The sequence below is a fragment of the Psammomys obesus genome, unplaced genomic scaffold (genome assembly GCF_907164565.1).
Source record: "Psammomys obesus unplaced genomic scaffold, mPsaObe1.curated_primary_1811, whole genome shotgun sequence".
NCBI classification, from domain to species: Eukaryota; Metazoa; Chordata; class Mammalia; order Rodentia; family Muridae; genus Psammomys; species Psammomys obesus.
Genome location: NW_026596095.1, coordinates 4669514 through 4683304, shown reverse-complemented (window position 1 = coordinate 4683304; position 13791 = coordinate 4669514). Strand labels below are relative to the sequence as shown.

At 40.3% G+C, this 13791-nt stretch overlaps 1 protein-coding gene across 1 annotated transcript in view; it reads left to right on the top strand.

Moving 5' to 3' along the window:
- Mfsd14a (major facilitator superfamily domain containing 14A) overlaps nucleotides 1-13791 on the top strand; it is a 32691-nt gene that overhangs the window by 16127 nt on the left and 2773 nt on the right. The window contains exons 4-10 of the mRNA XM_055628136.1: nucleotides 367-494; nucleotides 2754-2868; nucleotides 5476-5694; nucleotides 6029-6142; nucleotides 6994-7065; nucleotides 11540-11652; nucleotides 13112-13209. Of these exons, the coding sequence (XP_055484111.1) occupies nucleotides 367-494; nucleotides 2754-2868; nucleotides 5476-5694; nucleotides 6029-6142; nucleotides 6994-7065; nucleotides 11540-11652; nucleotides 13112-13209 (859 nt within the window). The remainder of the gene's footprint in view (nucleotides 1-366; nucleotides 495-2753; nucleotides 2869-5475; nucleotides 5695-6028; nucleotides 6143-6993; nucleotides 7066-11539; nucleotides 11653-13111; nucleotides 13210-13791) is intronic.

Below are 13791 nucleotides of genomic sequence, written 5' to 3'. Positions count from 1 at the left end.
AGGATAGTGCTGAGAAGGAAAACATTTATTCCCAAACCCAGTCTTTTTATAAACGGTCTACTTACCAGTAAACATAACCTATGATGGTCTTCCGGGATTGCTGGTTTAGTTCCTGAAGTTAGAAGTACATAAGCATTTCGTATTTAATAATCAGACAGGCCAACAGATGATTTCCCTAGCCAACCTAAAGAAATTTTAAACTAGTATGTCAACAAGAAAGGAAATAAGTTACTGTTTATTTAAAGCTAAATGATTTTTTTTTATCCTAGAAGTAAAGTTGCTTTAAAGTTTTGTTGTTACAGCAAAATGATTCATTGTTGGCTCATGCATATATACCATCCTTTTTTTAAAAATTTGAATTTCTAGGGTTTGTTGTCATTCCTCAGTGCCCCACTTATTGGTGCTCTTTCTGATGTTTGGGGCCGGAAATCATTCTTGCTGCTAACAGTGTTTTTCACATGTGCCCCCATTCCTCTAATGAAGATCAGCCCATGGTATGTATATGCTCAGTTCTATATAGCAACTAAGTAACTGTTTCTGTTACTGCTTTCTTAATGCTTTTTTTGCTTGGGCAGTTTACTGTCTGCATAGATTTTAATTTTATTCTTTAGTATATTTATTTTTTGGCACAGATAAGGCGCAAGGGAAAAAAGAAAACAGTAATGTTTGTGAGGGTTTGGGATTAGATGCTGCTGTTGGAAGCATCTAGACTGTAGGCTTTTCATAGCTCAAATTGGAAAACAATATTTTAAAAATTGGAGAGAGGTGCTAACTTTCTATTTTCTAAATAGGGGATTTTGCAGTCATCACTATCTGTATTCATTAGGAATCGATTTATTAATAAAGCCCAAAATGATTGTTGCTCAAAATCTGTTTCTTTTCATATCAAAAAGATTCTGGAGTTAAACAGTCTAGAGCCTGACTGTATAGGATACAGTGAGCAAGACTTCATTTTGCCTCTCTTCCATTCTCAGCTATCTTAGTATTACTGAAGCACCAGCTATCATGTCAGCCTTGGGTGACACCATGAAAAGTATGATTACTAAATTCATTAGGGTGTGAGGTGTTTTGTTTGTTTTACTCTTTTTTTGCAGCAAGATCCTGCTATGTAGCACAGACTTTGACCTCTCAACCTGCCCAGCTTCCCTAAAAGTGCTGGCTTACATGCAGCCTCCAGTGACCCCTTCTTTTAAATCCATGTCTTTCTATATGACCTTTGGTCAGACTTCATTGTGATTCTACTAGAAGAGCATTCTTGGCTACTCTGGTAAAGATTGGGGTTATAGGCAGGGTGGCAATATGCTCCTGTAGTCCCAGCAATCAGGAGGCAGAGGCAAGTGGGTTCTGGACCACCTTTTCTACTGAGTGATTCCAGGACAGGGCTACAGAGTCAGATTCTGTTCTGAAATATTTAAAAAAAGAAAAAAGGTGTATGTGTTACTTTTTACTTAGAGAAAAGGAAGTGAAGTTCATACATACAAAAGAACAAATGCCCAAAACTAGTGGGGTAATAGTTGTGTGTCTGTACATTTATTCTCTAATGTTCTTTCTGTACCATGGTGTAGATGGATATTTCACGAGTGTCCAGAAAAATTTAGGGGATGTGTGGAAGGGTCTTTTCTCTTATGTTAGATGCAAGCTTTAAAAACCAAGCCTTTAATGAGTATACTAAAGATGCAAATGAAATCTTACCCAAGGAATCTAGGGGATAACCCAAAAAATGTATTTTGTTAAGGAGTATGTTTGAAAACTTTCAGTAGCACTAAAGTCCTGATAGAATGATAATGTGAAAATTAATAATGATTAAGCTTGACTTAAGAAACTAAATGTCACCAGTACAGTAGGCTTTTACTGTTCTTAGCTAGCTAGTTTGGAGTCATTTTTAGTAAAATACACTTCTCAAATTATCTTTTGCCCCTTCTTTTTGAGTGAGTGAGTGAGTGAGCGAGCGAGTGTTTGCACATGCTCACCCATCTGGCCTCAGGTGGAAGCCAGAGATTAATATTGGCTATTAGTGGCAGTTATTTCTCCACACTGATTTTGAAGGAAGAGTCTTTGACTGAACCTAGGGAGCATGCTCTTTGTGCCGACTTGACTGGCTGCTGAGCTCCTGTCTCTATGCTCTGGTGCTGGGCTTGGAGATGCTCCTCCCCGCTGTGCCCAGCTTTTTGAATTGTGCAGCAAGCTACTTCTAAGCCACCCCCGAGCCCTGGTTTATTCTCTAGTAACTGTCTTTGCCATTCAGGTTTCTGCAGAGTAAAGAGTTTGTTTTGCCAGCAATTAAAGAGCTAAAAATAACTGAAGGAAGGAATACGTGACTTGTGTATATAGCCTCACAAGTATTCAGTGACTTGTCAGTTTTTTGTTTTGTTTTTTTAAATGAATTTTGTTTATGTATGGTGCTTAGATGGGAAGTAGTAATGAAATATACAACTTTTTAGCTTTATTTTTATAGAAATAGCCTTTGGCAGTTTTACAAAGGTTCAGATTAAAGAGTATCAGAACATAATGCCTAATTTTAAGTGCTATATTCTCTATTGAGATTGGATTGCTATGAAGGGTCATCTCTAGCCATACATATGCTTTTATAGTTACTGGTGTAGGGTTTATAGATGTGTTAATTCATGCATTGTCCTAGAAAGCTCTTGGCTGAAATGAGTTGTTCTTACTGTAGCTAAGAGACATGAAGAAGCATTTTAAGTAATGGAGCTTGTTCTAACCATTTTTTTTTCTTGCTTGCCTTTCATTCTTAGGTGGTACTTTGCTGTTATCTCTGTTTCTGGGGTTTTTGCAGTGACATTCTCTGTGGTATTTGCATATGTAGCAGATATAACTCAAGAGCATGAAAGAAGTATGGCTTATGGGCTGGTATGTATACTTACTCTTTCAAGCAATCTCTTGTGCCTTCTGCAGAATGCCTTGTATTAAGTGCCCCTTTTTGCAAGAAGTGCAGACTTATAATCACTCATTACATCACATTTAAAAGTCTTTTTAAAAGAGTGATGGTGCGTGCCTGTAGTCTCAGGATTAAGGAGGCTGATGCATATTATTTAACCTAGGCTAATTAAACAAGACTGTCATGAAAACTTAGAACCATGTAAGTTTTCAGGAACTATAAGTGGTATCAGAATTTAAATGATTGTGTATTTTTCTTGTCAGTATTTTTTTAATGGAATCCTAAAACTAAGGAAATAAGATTATAACTCATTAGCTCATTGAATTAATCTAAAATATAAGAGGCTAACATCTAGTTCATGGGTCAGTCAACCTTTTCTGAGGCTTTGTAAGCCATGTTTTGTGTTATTTTCTGAGACAAAGTTTCTGTGCCGCTCTGGCTCTCTTGGAACTCACTTTGTAGACCAGACTGGCCCAAGTCAGAGATCCACCTACCTCTGCCTCGGAGTGCTTGGATTAAAGGTATGTTCCACCATACCTGGCTGCCTTTTTCTATTTTAGATAGGCCCTTACTATACCTAGGCTGGCTTAATTCTGCCTCTGTGCTTGGATTATAGACAAAAACCACTATGCAAGGTTAGGAAGAGCTTTTAATTAAGAAATTTCCAAGCCTGGTGTAATCGCATACCCTTTTAATCCCAGGAGGTAAAGGCAGACAGATATCTCTTAATTTAAGGCCAGTCTGGTCTATTAACAATTTCTAGGTCAGCCAGATACATAGTGAGACCCTTACTTTAAAAGAAAAACAACAACAAAAGTTTTCTAGCCTGGTCTCTTCTTAGTTTTGGCTAAGGTCAAGTGAAGAAGAGCTTTTCAAGTCATAACCCAGCAAATGATACTGACATAGAGATAATGTGGATATAGAAAAAGGAGAAGGTCCTCTCTTTTTCTGCCAGAAAGAAATGGCCACAGGTTGGTAGAACTGAGAGGGGTAAAACACAAAGAGCCCCAGACTGGGCCTTTGTTCACTGCATTGCAACTGTGAGCTCATGTGATGAGGCAGTGAAAGTAAGCACCCTTTGCCCCACACAAGTGCTGAACTCTGCACCTGCTCTGTGTTCCGGTGCCCTGATGAGAGACCACTGCTGTCTGGTTCTGGAACATCTCCATTGACCCAAAGAACACTCTCAGACCCTCTTACCGTCTATCCTCACTGCACCCTGAGGCCAGACAGCACTCCTGTCTATGTGTTTTTGCCTTCGGTAGGCATTTCATACAAATTGCATAGTGTAACACAGTCTTTAAGTCTAGCCTCTTTAAGCTTAATGCACTCTTGAGATTTACCCGATCCATCCATGTTGCTGTGTACTGTTTTTTTTTTGTCTGAGACAAATTACATTTTGTTCATCAAGAGGGGAATGCCTCTTGAAGGATGCTTGGATTAAGAGATACAACTTTTAAAAGTTTTAATTATGAGAGACAGGGCCCTTGATGAGCAGCAGCTTTAGATTTTATTTCATTGTGTTTTCTAGTGTTTATGAGTATGAGTGTTTTGCCTGTGAAGATTCGAATGGCTGATGATCTGAGTTTCATTCCTGTGTTCTACATAGTAAAAAGTAGAGAGCCAGCTGCGACAATTGTCCTCTGACTTCTGTACGTGTTCACACGCACAAGCACAGACATCATGCGTGAAAAAGCCTGAATTCATTTTAATCACTATTCATAGAGTTGCAAATAAACATTCTTGTGTTGACTATCTACATTCAAAAGTCAGAATGGCACAGAAACATTAAAGTTCCCAATTTGACTTCCTCTACATTCTCCTCTGATTGCTAGAGAAGGAACATAGGGCCTCATGAAGGTAGTCAGCTACCAGGCCAGCTTTAATTCCCAGTTCTTTCTGAAGAGCATGGTTTTTCATTAGGCATTATCTGCTTTCGCATCTGCTGATTTGCAGTTCATCAGTGTGGTGAGGCAGCTGTGTCTGGGGTTACTGGGTTTGCTCTAATCTTTGTCTCTGCTGGTCTCCTCACTTCCTGTGGTCGAGAGAGGGTCTCAGTGCCAGGTACTTTTGTTCTTCCTAATCCTGCTGTGCGAAGTCTCTTTAAGTTTGCCCTGAATGTGTATCGTAGTAAACATTTGATTGTATGTTTAATTTTGATGAGGAATCACAGTGAAACTGAATCTTCTTACAGCAGTGAGTGACTTTAGACTTTGTAGAAAAGTGCAACAGGTTGGTGCTATACTGAGGACTAGCATGACTGACAGGAAGAAGGCATTTGTGTAGTGTTCTGGGCGCTTTCTTTTCCTAAGCTAAATCACCTTTTAGTTTGTTTCTTGTTGGCTTACAGGTCTGTTTTCTTGTGAATTTGTCTGTAGGATGTATTCGAACAAAAGGCTCCAGAGTTTAAAAGAAAGTTTGAGAGGCTAGTCCATCTCCTTAGGCAAGAATCTGATATGCCGATCTTTCTGCAGGCGAGCACAAGAACAGTGCAGCTGCAGCTGGCTTGTAAAGGAGGATGGTGAATGGGTGCTGACAGGGGAGTCCCAGATAATCTCCCACTCTGTTCTTGATTGCAGGTTTCAGCAACGTTCGCTGCCAGCTTAGTCACCAGTCCTGCAATTGGAGCTTACCTTGGACGAGTATATGGGGACAGCTTAGTGGTGGTCCTTGCTACAGCAATCGCTCTGCTAGACATCTGTTTTATCCTTGTTGCTGTGCCAGAGTCATTGCCTGAGAAGATGCGGCCAGCATCATGGGGAGCTCCCATTTCCTGGGAACAGGCTGACCCCTTTGCAGTAAGTTTTTGTTTGGTAAAAGAGTACCTGATTTGGTAGAAGTATTGAATACAAATACTTCTCTCTGGTTGTTTTGGGGGAAAGCATCTTAAGGTTTATTTATAATTTATTATAATCAAGTTCTCACTGTGCAGCCCATGCTGACCTGTTATTTGAGATCATTCTGGATCAGCTTCCTGAATTGTGCAGTTACAAGCATGTACCACCATACAAGCTGGTTTTGGGTTTTTTTTTTTTATCATTTTTCAGATTAGTTTGAGGAGGATGAAATAAAAAGAAAACTAATTGTGTGAGTTTTTGATTTAAGCATGTGTTGGTGTTTCTCTTATTTCAGTCTTTAAAAAAAGTGGGCCAAGATTCCATAGTGCTGCTGATCTGTATCACGGTGTTTCTCTCCTACCTACCAGAAGCAGGCCAGTACTCCAGCTTCTTCTTATACCTCAGACAGGTAAGACCATCTTACCAAGGCAGACCTGTCATGTTTAGTTCCTAGTTCCCTAAAACAGTGTATCCTTTTCGTAGAGCTGTGCTCATCTTTACATGAATACTGTCCTATATTGCTTTCTCTTGCTGTGATAAAACACTTGCCAAAGGCGACTTGGGGGGAAAAAGGTTTTTTTGGCTTATATTTCCGTGTTACAGTCTGTCATTGAAGGAAATCAGGGCAGGAACTGAAGCAGAAAATGTGGAGGAATGCTGCTTACTGGCTTCTCCTCAGGTTCATGTTCAGCTAGCTACCTTTTTCACCTCCCAGGACCACCTTGCTCCAGGGTGTCATCACCGACAGTGTGCTGGACCCTCCTACATGAGTCATTAATCAAGGAAGTGTCCCCACAGACTTGCCTAGAGGCCAATCTGATGACATTTTCTCAATTAAGATTTTCTCTTCCCAGTTGACTCTAGGTTGTGTCAAGTTGACCCCCCCCCCAAAAAAAAAAATTACAAAACTATTTTATAAACAATAGCTAACAAGAACTTAGCCTTCTGTTAGAGTACCTGTTCTACTCTTCATTCTTGGTATTAGGACTGAGACCTAGGAACTCATGTTGCAATTATTTGTAAAATGATTTTGGGTGCTTGATAGCTTAGTATGGTCAAATAAAGGAGACCTATTTTGTATAAGAAGGCATTTTTCATATGATAAATCATTTTAATGAATCCTTTGTGTATAAACTAAAATTAGACTTTAAAATTGTTGGTAAACATTTTTCTAGCCATTTAATGTTAATATACAACTAGTTATTCTAGTACATATTTGCCTCTTTTTTATTAATTTTACTTGTTTTGGAAACTTTCTAGATAATGAAATTTTCCCCAGAAAGTGTGGCAGCCTTTATAGCGGTCCTGGGCATTCTGTCCATCATTGCACAGGTGAGTTTCTGCTTTAGTTAGATTGATGTCATAGGCGGGGATCAGTCCAAATGAACCTTGAACTCACAGGCATTCCCCTGCCTCTGCCTCCCAAGTGCTTGGACTAAAGGCTTCCGACACCATGCCTGACAGGTCTGATCCGTAGGTACAGAAACTTATATTACAGGGACTGTCTCTGACATGAACTGATTGGCCTGCTCTTTAATTACCTCCCCCTCAGAGGGGGAAGCAGCATTATCAGGCCATAGAAGAAGACAATGCAGCCACTCCTGATGAGACCTAATTGACTAGGGTCAGAAGGAAGGAAAAGAAGACCTCCCCTACCAGTGGACTTGGGGAGGGGCATGCATTCAGAGGGTGGAGGAAGGGAGGGATTGGGACAGGAGGAGGGAGGGAACCATGGGGTGGGGGAATACAAAGTGAATAAAGTGTAATTAATAAAGAATTTTTAAAAAAATTTAAAAAAAAAACAGTAATGCAAATGCTAAAAAAAAAGATAAAATGGTATCTCAAAGAAGTTTTAATTTATCTTTCTCTGATGGCCAAAAATGTTAAGCATTAAAAAAAAACAAACCTAATTATTTGCCAAAAAAAAAAAAAAAACTTATTAGCAAAGCTAGTAATTGATGAGAATGACAGTTTACAGGACACCTTGCTTTGTGAACTCACTCTTCAACAAACACTCACTGACTATCTACAGTACTGAGCAGGCACTATGATCCCTGCTATTTAGAGTTTATGTTGTAGGGAATGAGACATGCTATGGGTAAGTTGTTGGAAACAGCAACTTTACATTTCAAATCCACATAACTTCAAAGAAGGGGGAAGTGGTAGAGAAACTTGGACTTGGGGAAAGGTTTTGTTTTATTAGTAAGGGGAACTTGGGGGGGGGGTCCTTGATATACAAGATGGCCTTTGGTCAGAGATGCAGAATAAGCTGTAAAAGTAGCTAGAGGAAGAGATTTTGAAGTGATTGAATAATGGGAATAATGTTCCAAGGGTGAGAGTGAGTAAGAAAACAGGTCTGCTCGGTACTGCTGCTGTGGATAAGGGAAAGAGGGCTGGTGAGTGAATTGCAAGTGTTCCTGGAAGCCCCCTGGGTAAACAGTGATTGTTGATGCAGAAGGTCTTTTGTCCTTGGGTGTGGTTCTCAGCAATGAGTCTGACTCAGTAAGTGTACACAGGATGTGATCCCAGGAACAGAGGGGATCAGTGTTTCTGGATTCTGTTTCTGACTTGATTGACTTCTTCTGGTCTTAAGAAAACACAATTACCTTTAGCTCCCACTTGCAAGTCTGTAAACAGGCTAGCCAATGCACAAGGAGAGGTTTTGTTGTCAGGGGTGGGGGTGGGAGTATGAACCCATAGTCTCTTACTGAACCCTTTCCTGAATTAGGATTGATGGTCCCTCCTGGCTTTTTAAATGAGAAAGGTCATGAATTCAGTAAATCAACAATTAGTAGCCAGCTGTGTTGAATGAAGGGCTCTGAGGTGCTATTTTAGAAGCAAGTTTTGGTGATAGTTGTGATCTGAGTTTGGGAAGTGTTAGCTTCCTTAGCCTGACATTTCTGAAGAGTGCATGCATGCCTCTGCCCACAGCCTGCCCTTCAGTTGTGTACTTATCTGAGGCTGTGGGGATTTCATCAAGGTGAATCTTCTAGCAGTGCTTTTCCTCTGGGGTGCAGCAGTGATGAGAGCCCATATCCTGCCCTGCGAGCCTCTAGAACCTGCGGGTTGACCCGACAGGGATCACATATCAGATACCCTGCAGATCAGATATTTACAATTCCTAACAACAAAATTACGGTTATGAAGTGGCAATGAAAATTTTATGGCTAGAGTCACTAGAACATGAGGACTTGTATTACAGGATCGCATCATTAGGAAGGCTGAGAACCTCTGTTCTAGAGCCTTAAGAGGAAGCGTGGGACTTCTGAGGTGCAAGTGCTGTGTTTGGAAATAGTCTTGAGTACTTTTCAGAATCATTAAGCTTTTCCCCTGTCCTTCCCAGAAATTGGATGCCACAAGGAATGCCAGGAGCCATAGTTTAAAAAAAACTATGAAATGGCTGTTCCATTATGGGAAGGTCTTTATTGTAGATAAAAGAGAGAACACCCAAAGGGCTCTGAAAGAGTCCAGAGCGGAGAGGAAAAGAAACAGACTGGACACAGTAGGGAAGTGGGAATAGCAAGAGAGGAAATGGAGGATATAAGGAGGATGAGTAGGTAGGGGAGGGGAGGCAGCAGGGGTCAGGAAGCTGGAGTGGACTTTGAGACTTACAAGAATACTTGTGAATAGGTACTGAGGGAGCCTGGAGGCCAGTCTGGGCTGTGGCATGTTTATATCAATTGTGAAACATATGTCCCTTCTGCCAGAGGCAGGGGAAGTGACTCCTTTTGGCAGATAGAACACATTTTACAAGTTCCTAAGGAATGCTGGCTTTCATCTAACAGCCAGAAATCCTTCTATAGTCCATCTTGAATTGAGCAAAGACTTAATTTCTGTACATAGGGACTGCCTGAGACCTAACATAGAGTTTTGAGTATACTCCAAAGTTTTCTTTGAGTGACTAAAGTGTTTTTGATATGGTCTATAAATAAAGCAGAAATTTTTACATTCTGATGCTTTTAATATGTACGTTGCCTGTAATATTGTCCATTCACAAGCAATAGAAAATGTGCTGTTCATTGCCTTAAAAGAAAGTAACATAAAAAAAATCTTATTAGAGGAAATAAAAGTTGAAATTTTCACATACTTGTTAGACTAAGAAATACTAGCTTTATCCAGATGTGTTTTTAGTAAGTTAAATGTATCCTAACAGATACATCAGGGAATTTTGTGGCTTGACTACCAAAGAGTCCAGTCCCACAGGTGGGCAGGCCTGGGGCCTTGGGCCTGTATGCGTTTCACTTTTACCAGAGTCTTGGAGAACAAAGCTGAGTCCTCAGGTCCTTTTAGGAGCCTACTCTGGTGGTACTGGGTTCTCATCTGAGAAGCTTCTAGGAACCTTTTTTTGAGATAAGGACTCTTTTATCTAACTCGCACTAGCCTAGAGCTCAATTATAGCCTAGGCTGACCTCAACCATACGACAGTTCTTCTCCTGGCTCAGTTTCAGGTTACAGACATGAGTAACCACATACCTAGACATAAAAGCAACTCTGCTTTTTACTAGCATATTTGTGACCGAACCCCATAGGATGTCAAATGATTAAATTTTTCAGTGTGCTCTTGGGGAAAAAAAAAAGTTCAACTTACACTTTATAATTATTTAATGTGTAAAGAAGTAATGATGAGAGTGATTTTGGTATCACTCCTACAGACTTATTTTTTGTGTCATTTGATCAGCTTTAGTTAGAGTTATTTTTGATGTCCCAATCTATGCTGAATTTCATTTAGATTTGAAATAGAGGAATGTCCATCTACTCATAAAACCATTTATTAAATGCTTGCTCTATGCCAGGCACAGCTCTAAGCACTTCATATAAGTGCTTTATATCATCCAGTATTGAATGCTGAAATTGGGGCTGTTAATCGCCACTCAAAGATTATGGTCCAGCCTGTTTTTTCAAAATCTATGCTCTTGGGCTGGAGAGATGGCCCAGAGGTCCTGAGTTCAATTCCCAGCAGCCACATGGTAGCTCACAACCATGTGATCTGGTGCAGATGTACATGCAGGCAGAGCGTTATACATGATAAATAAATAAATAAATCCTTTAAAAAAATCTATGCTCTTAAACATAAATTCCCAAAATTATACTTCATAGTTCATAGAATCCTCATGGTTTCAAACAACAGGTTGAGATGAAGTTGTGGGTAGTCATTGGGTCATAGGATAGCATTGAGATATATCTTAGTTAAGTTTGTATTGCTGAGATAAGACGAGGCAATTTATAGAATTTAATCTGGGCTGTACAGTTCCAGAGGGCTAGAGTTGATGACTGTTATGGTGGGAAACATGAGCCGGTAGGCAGGCATGATGCTGGAGCAGTACCTGAGAGCTTATATCTGGTCCACATGCAGGAGACAGACCTAATACTTTCCAAACAGTTCCACCAACTGGAGAGAAAGTATTGAAAACAGATGAGTGGATTGGGCCCATTCTCATCCAAACCACCACTAGGGCTCACCTGACCTTGAAGCTTCCTTCAGGCATCAGGAGCCACATTTTTATGGTCCTCATGCATGTGTACTAAGGGGATAGAAAGTGTGACTGGAGCAATCTAGCGCTCATTCTGCCTGCGTCAGCCTGGAACTGAACTCTGAGCTAGTTAGCAGTTACTACTGAAAAAACCACACCATGTAAAAGATGCTTCATTTGAGCAAAGTAACCACCTTTGTTAGCCTCTTTTTAAAATCTGTGATATGGGCTAGCAAGATGGTTCAGTAGATAAAGGTGCTTGCCAATTCCTGAAAATAAATAATTCAAATTTTTTAAAAAAGAAAAACCATTTGTGATAATTGTTTCTCTTTCAGACCATAGTCTTGAGTTTACTCATGAGGTCAATTGGAAATAAGAACACGATCTTATTGGGTCTGGGATTTCAAATATTGCAGCTGGCATGGTATGGCTTTGGTTCAGAACCTTGGTAGGTATAAATGTTGTAATGCTTGTTAATGTTTTAATATTCTTTGAAAAGTTATTTCCCTGTATGGTATATCTTGTTCAGATCAACCCTCTACTTCCTGCCTCCTGATCCCCTTCTGACTCTCCAGTACATCTCTCCCAACCTCATAGACTCGTTTCTAGTATGAATTTAACCCAAAATCTAATCAATGCTGTCCATGTGCACATGGCATGGAAGTGGGGCCATCTATTGGGGCATGGGCAGCCTACCTACCATAGCCACACCCCATTATAAATGTCTTGATGCTAGCTTTTTTTTATTTTGAGACATGTTCCCCCTTTTTTTTAAATTTAATTTTATGTGTATTAGTATGAAGGTGTCAGGTCCCTTGAAATTGGCATTACAGACAGTTGTGAGCTGCCCGGTAGGTGCTGGGAATTGAACCCCAGTCCTTTGGAAGAACAGACAGTGCTCTTAACCTCAAGCCATCTCTCCAACTCCCTTTTCTTGCCCCTTAGCTAAGGCTGCCTTGGCCTTACAAGTGCTGGAACTGCAGTTATGCCAAGCCCTGCCTTTTTTGTTCTTTTCAACCAAGCTATTGACCTTAATATACTTCTTTTGTGCATGCATAGTACAATTTTCCATATACATATTCTAGAGTGGCTTAAGGCCCCCATGAGATTAAGGTATTGCATCTCTAAGGAACATTTAATTTAATCACTTTGTTACTAGGAAACAGCATAGGATTCTGTGGCAACAAAGCCCTGACAGTTTAATTCTATTATTTTGTTTTTCTGGTTAAGGAAAATAACCCCACCCTCCAAAAAAGTGAGGAATGAGCCCAGTGCACACACCTCCATCCTGGCATCACACCCCAGCTCAGCTTTTCTTACAGGCTGGAATCCTGCAGGAGAGTTGGTGTTGGTCTGCCCACCTCCTCTTTGGATTTGGGTGTTAGTAAACTCTAAGAAAGTCTGTTAGTGGGTGATATGTTTTCCAGTCAAGCGTTTGTAGAAGTGTTCACAAATGTATAGTATGTTTTTCAAACAAGAAGCCAGGAACATCCATCTTCTTTACCCTTTATATTCCCGATATTATCAACCAGTGATCTTTAAACTGAATTACAAGTCCATGGGGACACTGGAAGACTGTTGGCTTCAGTGTTTAAATACACTTGATGTTTATTTTATGTATACTCGACATAACTTCTCAACTACCCCCATAAGGATATTCCACATACATTATGGTTTGGAACTTGACAACCTCAATTTTACAACAAAGTACCACACTGTTTTTGGAACAAGTAGTTAAACTGCTTCCAGAGTACACAAGCTATATCTTTAATGACTTGCCCAGAGACACAGAGGAAGAGAAAGCACACTTACCTTTACCACAGCCATTGGACAGTCAGGACTTGGTTTGATTTGACAGGAAAAATGGAGAAGCACTATTAAATTTTGTTTTGCTGCTTTGATTACAGGATGATGTGGGCTGCTGGGGCAGTTGCAGCCATGTCTAGCATTACCTTTCCAGCTGTTAGTGCCCTTGTTTCACGAACTGCTGACGCTGATCAACAGGGTGAGTTAATAGGAACTCCTGTTAGTGACGGCAAACACCAGTCTTGTATCTCTAGTTTTCTCTTGCAAAAGTACTGAAGCCAAGTGTATCTTTAAAGCTTTGTTCTCTGTTTGCTGCCTGTGGTAAACTGGTTTTAAGATACTAATTTCCAGTGGATTAGTCACTTGTCTTTTTAAATACTGAGTGTTTGGCTGTGATAGTGGCTTTTGCATCATTGTGGCAAAATACCCAACAGAAATAGCTTAGAGGATTTATCTGGCCCATTGTTTTTAGAGAGTCCATGGTTGCTTGTCCTTGCTTGTGGCCCCCGAGAGAGGATTGTGTCAGCAGGGTCATGTAGAAGCCGCTACGGAATGGTCGACAGGGAACAGGTGGAAGAAGCCAGGGACAAGACATTCCTCCAAGGACTAACCCCCCAGCATTCCGTTTCTAGGGCCTCCCCAAGTAGGTGAGGGACATTGCACATTTGTGTCCTGATTTACTATTAGGTTTAACTGCCATTTTGCTATTGTGATAGGTACCTTAGGCTTCATTATAAGCCTTTAAAAATCCCGTAGTTTTAAGTTATCTACAGATGGAAGA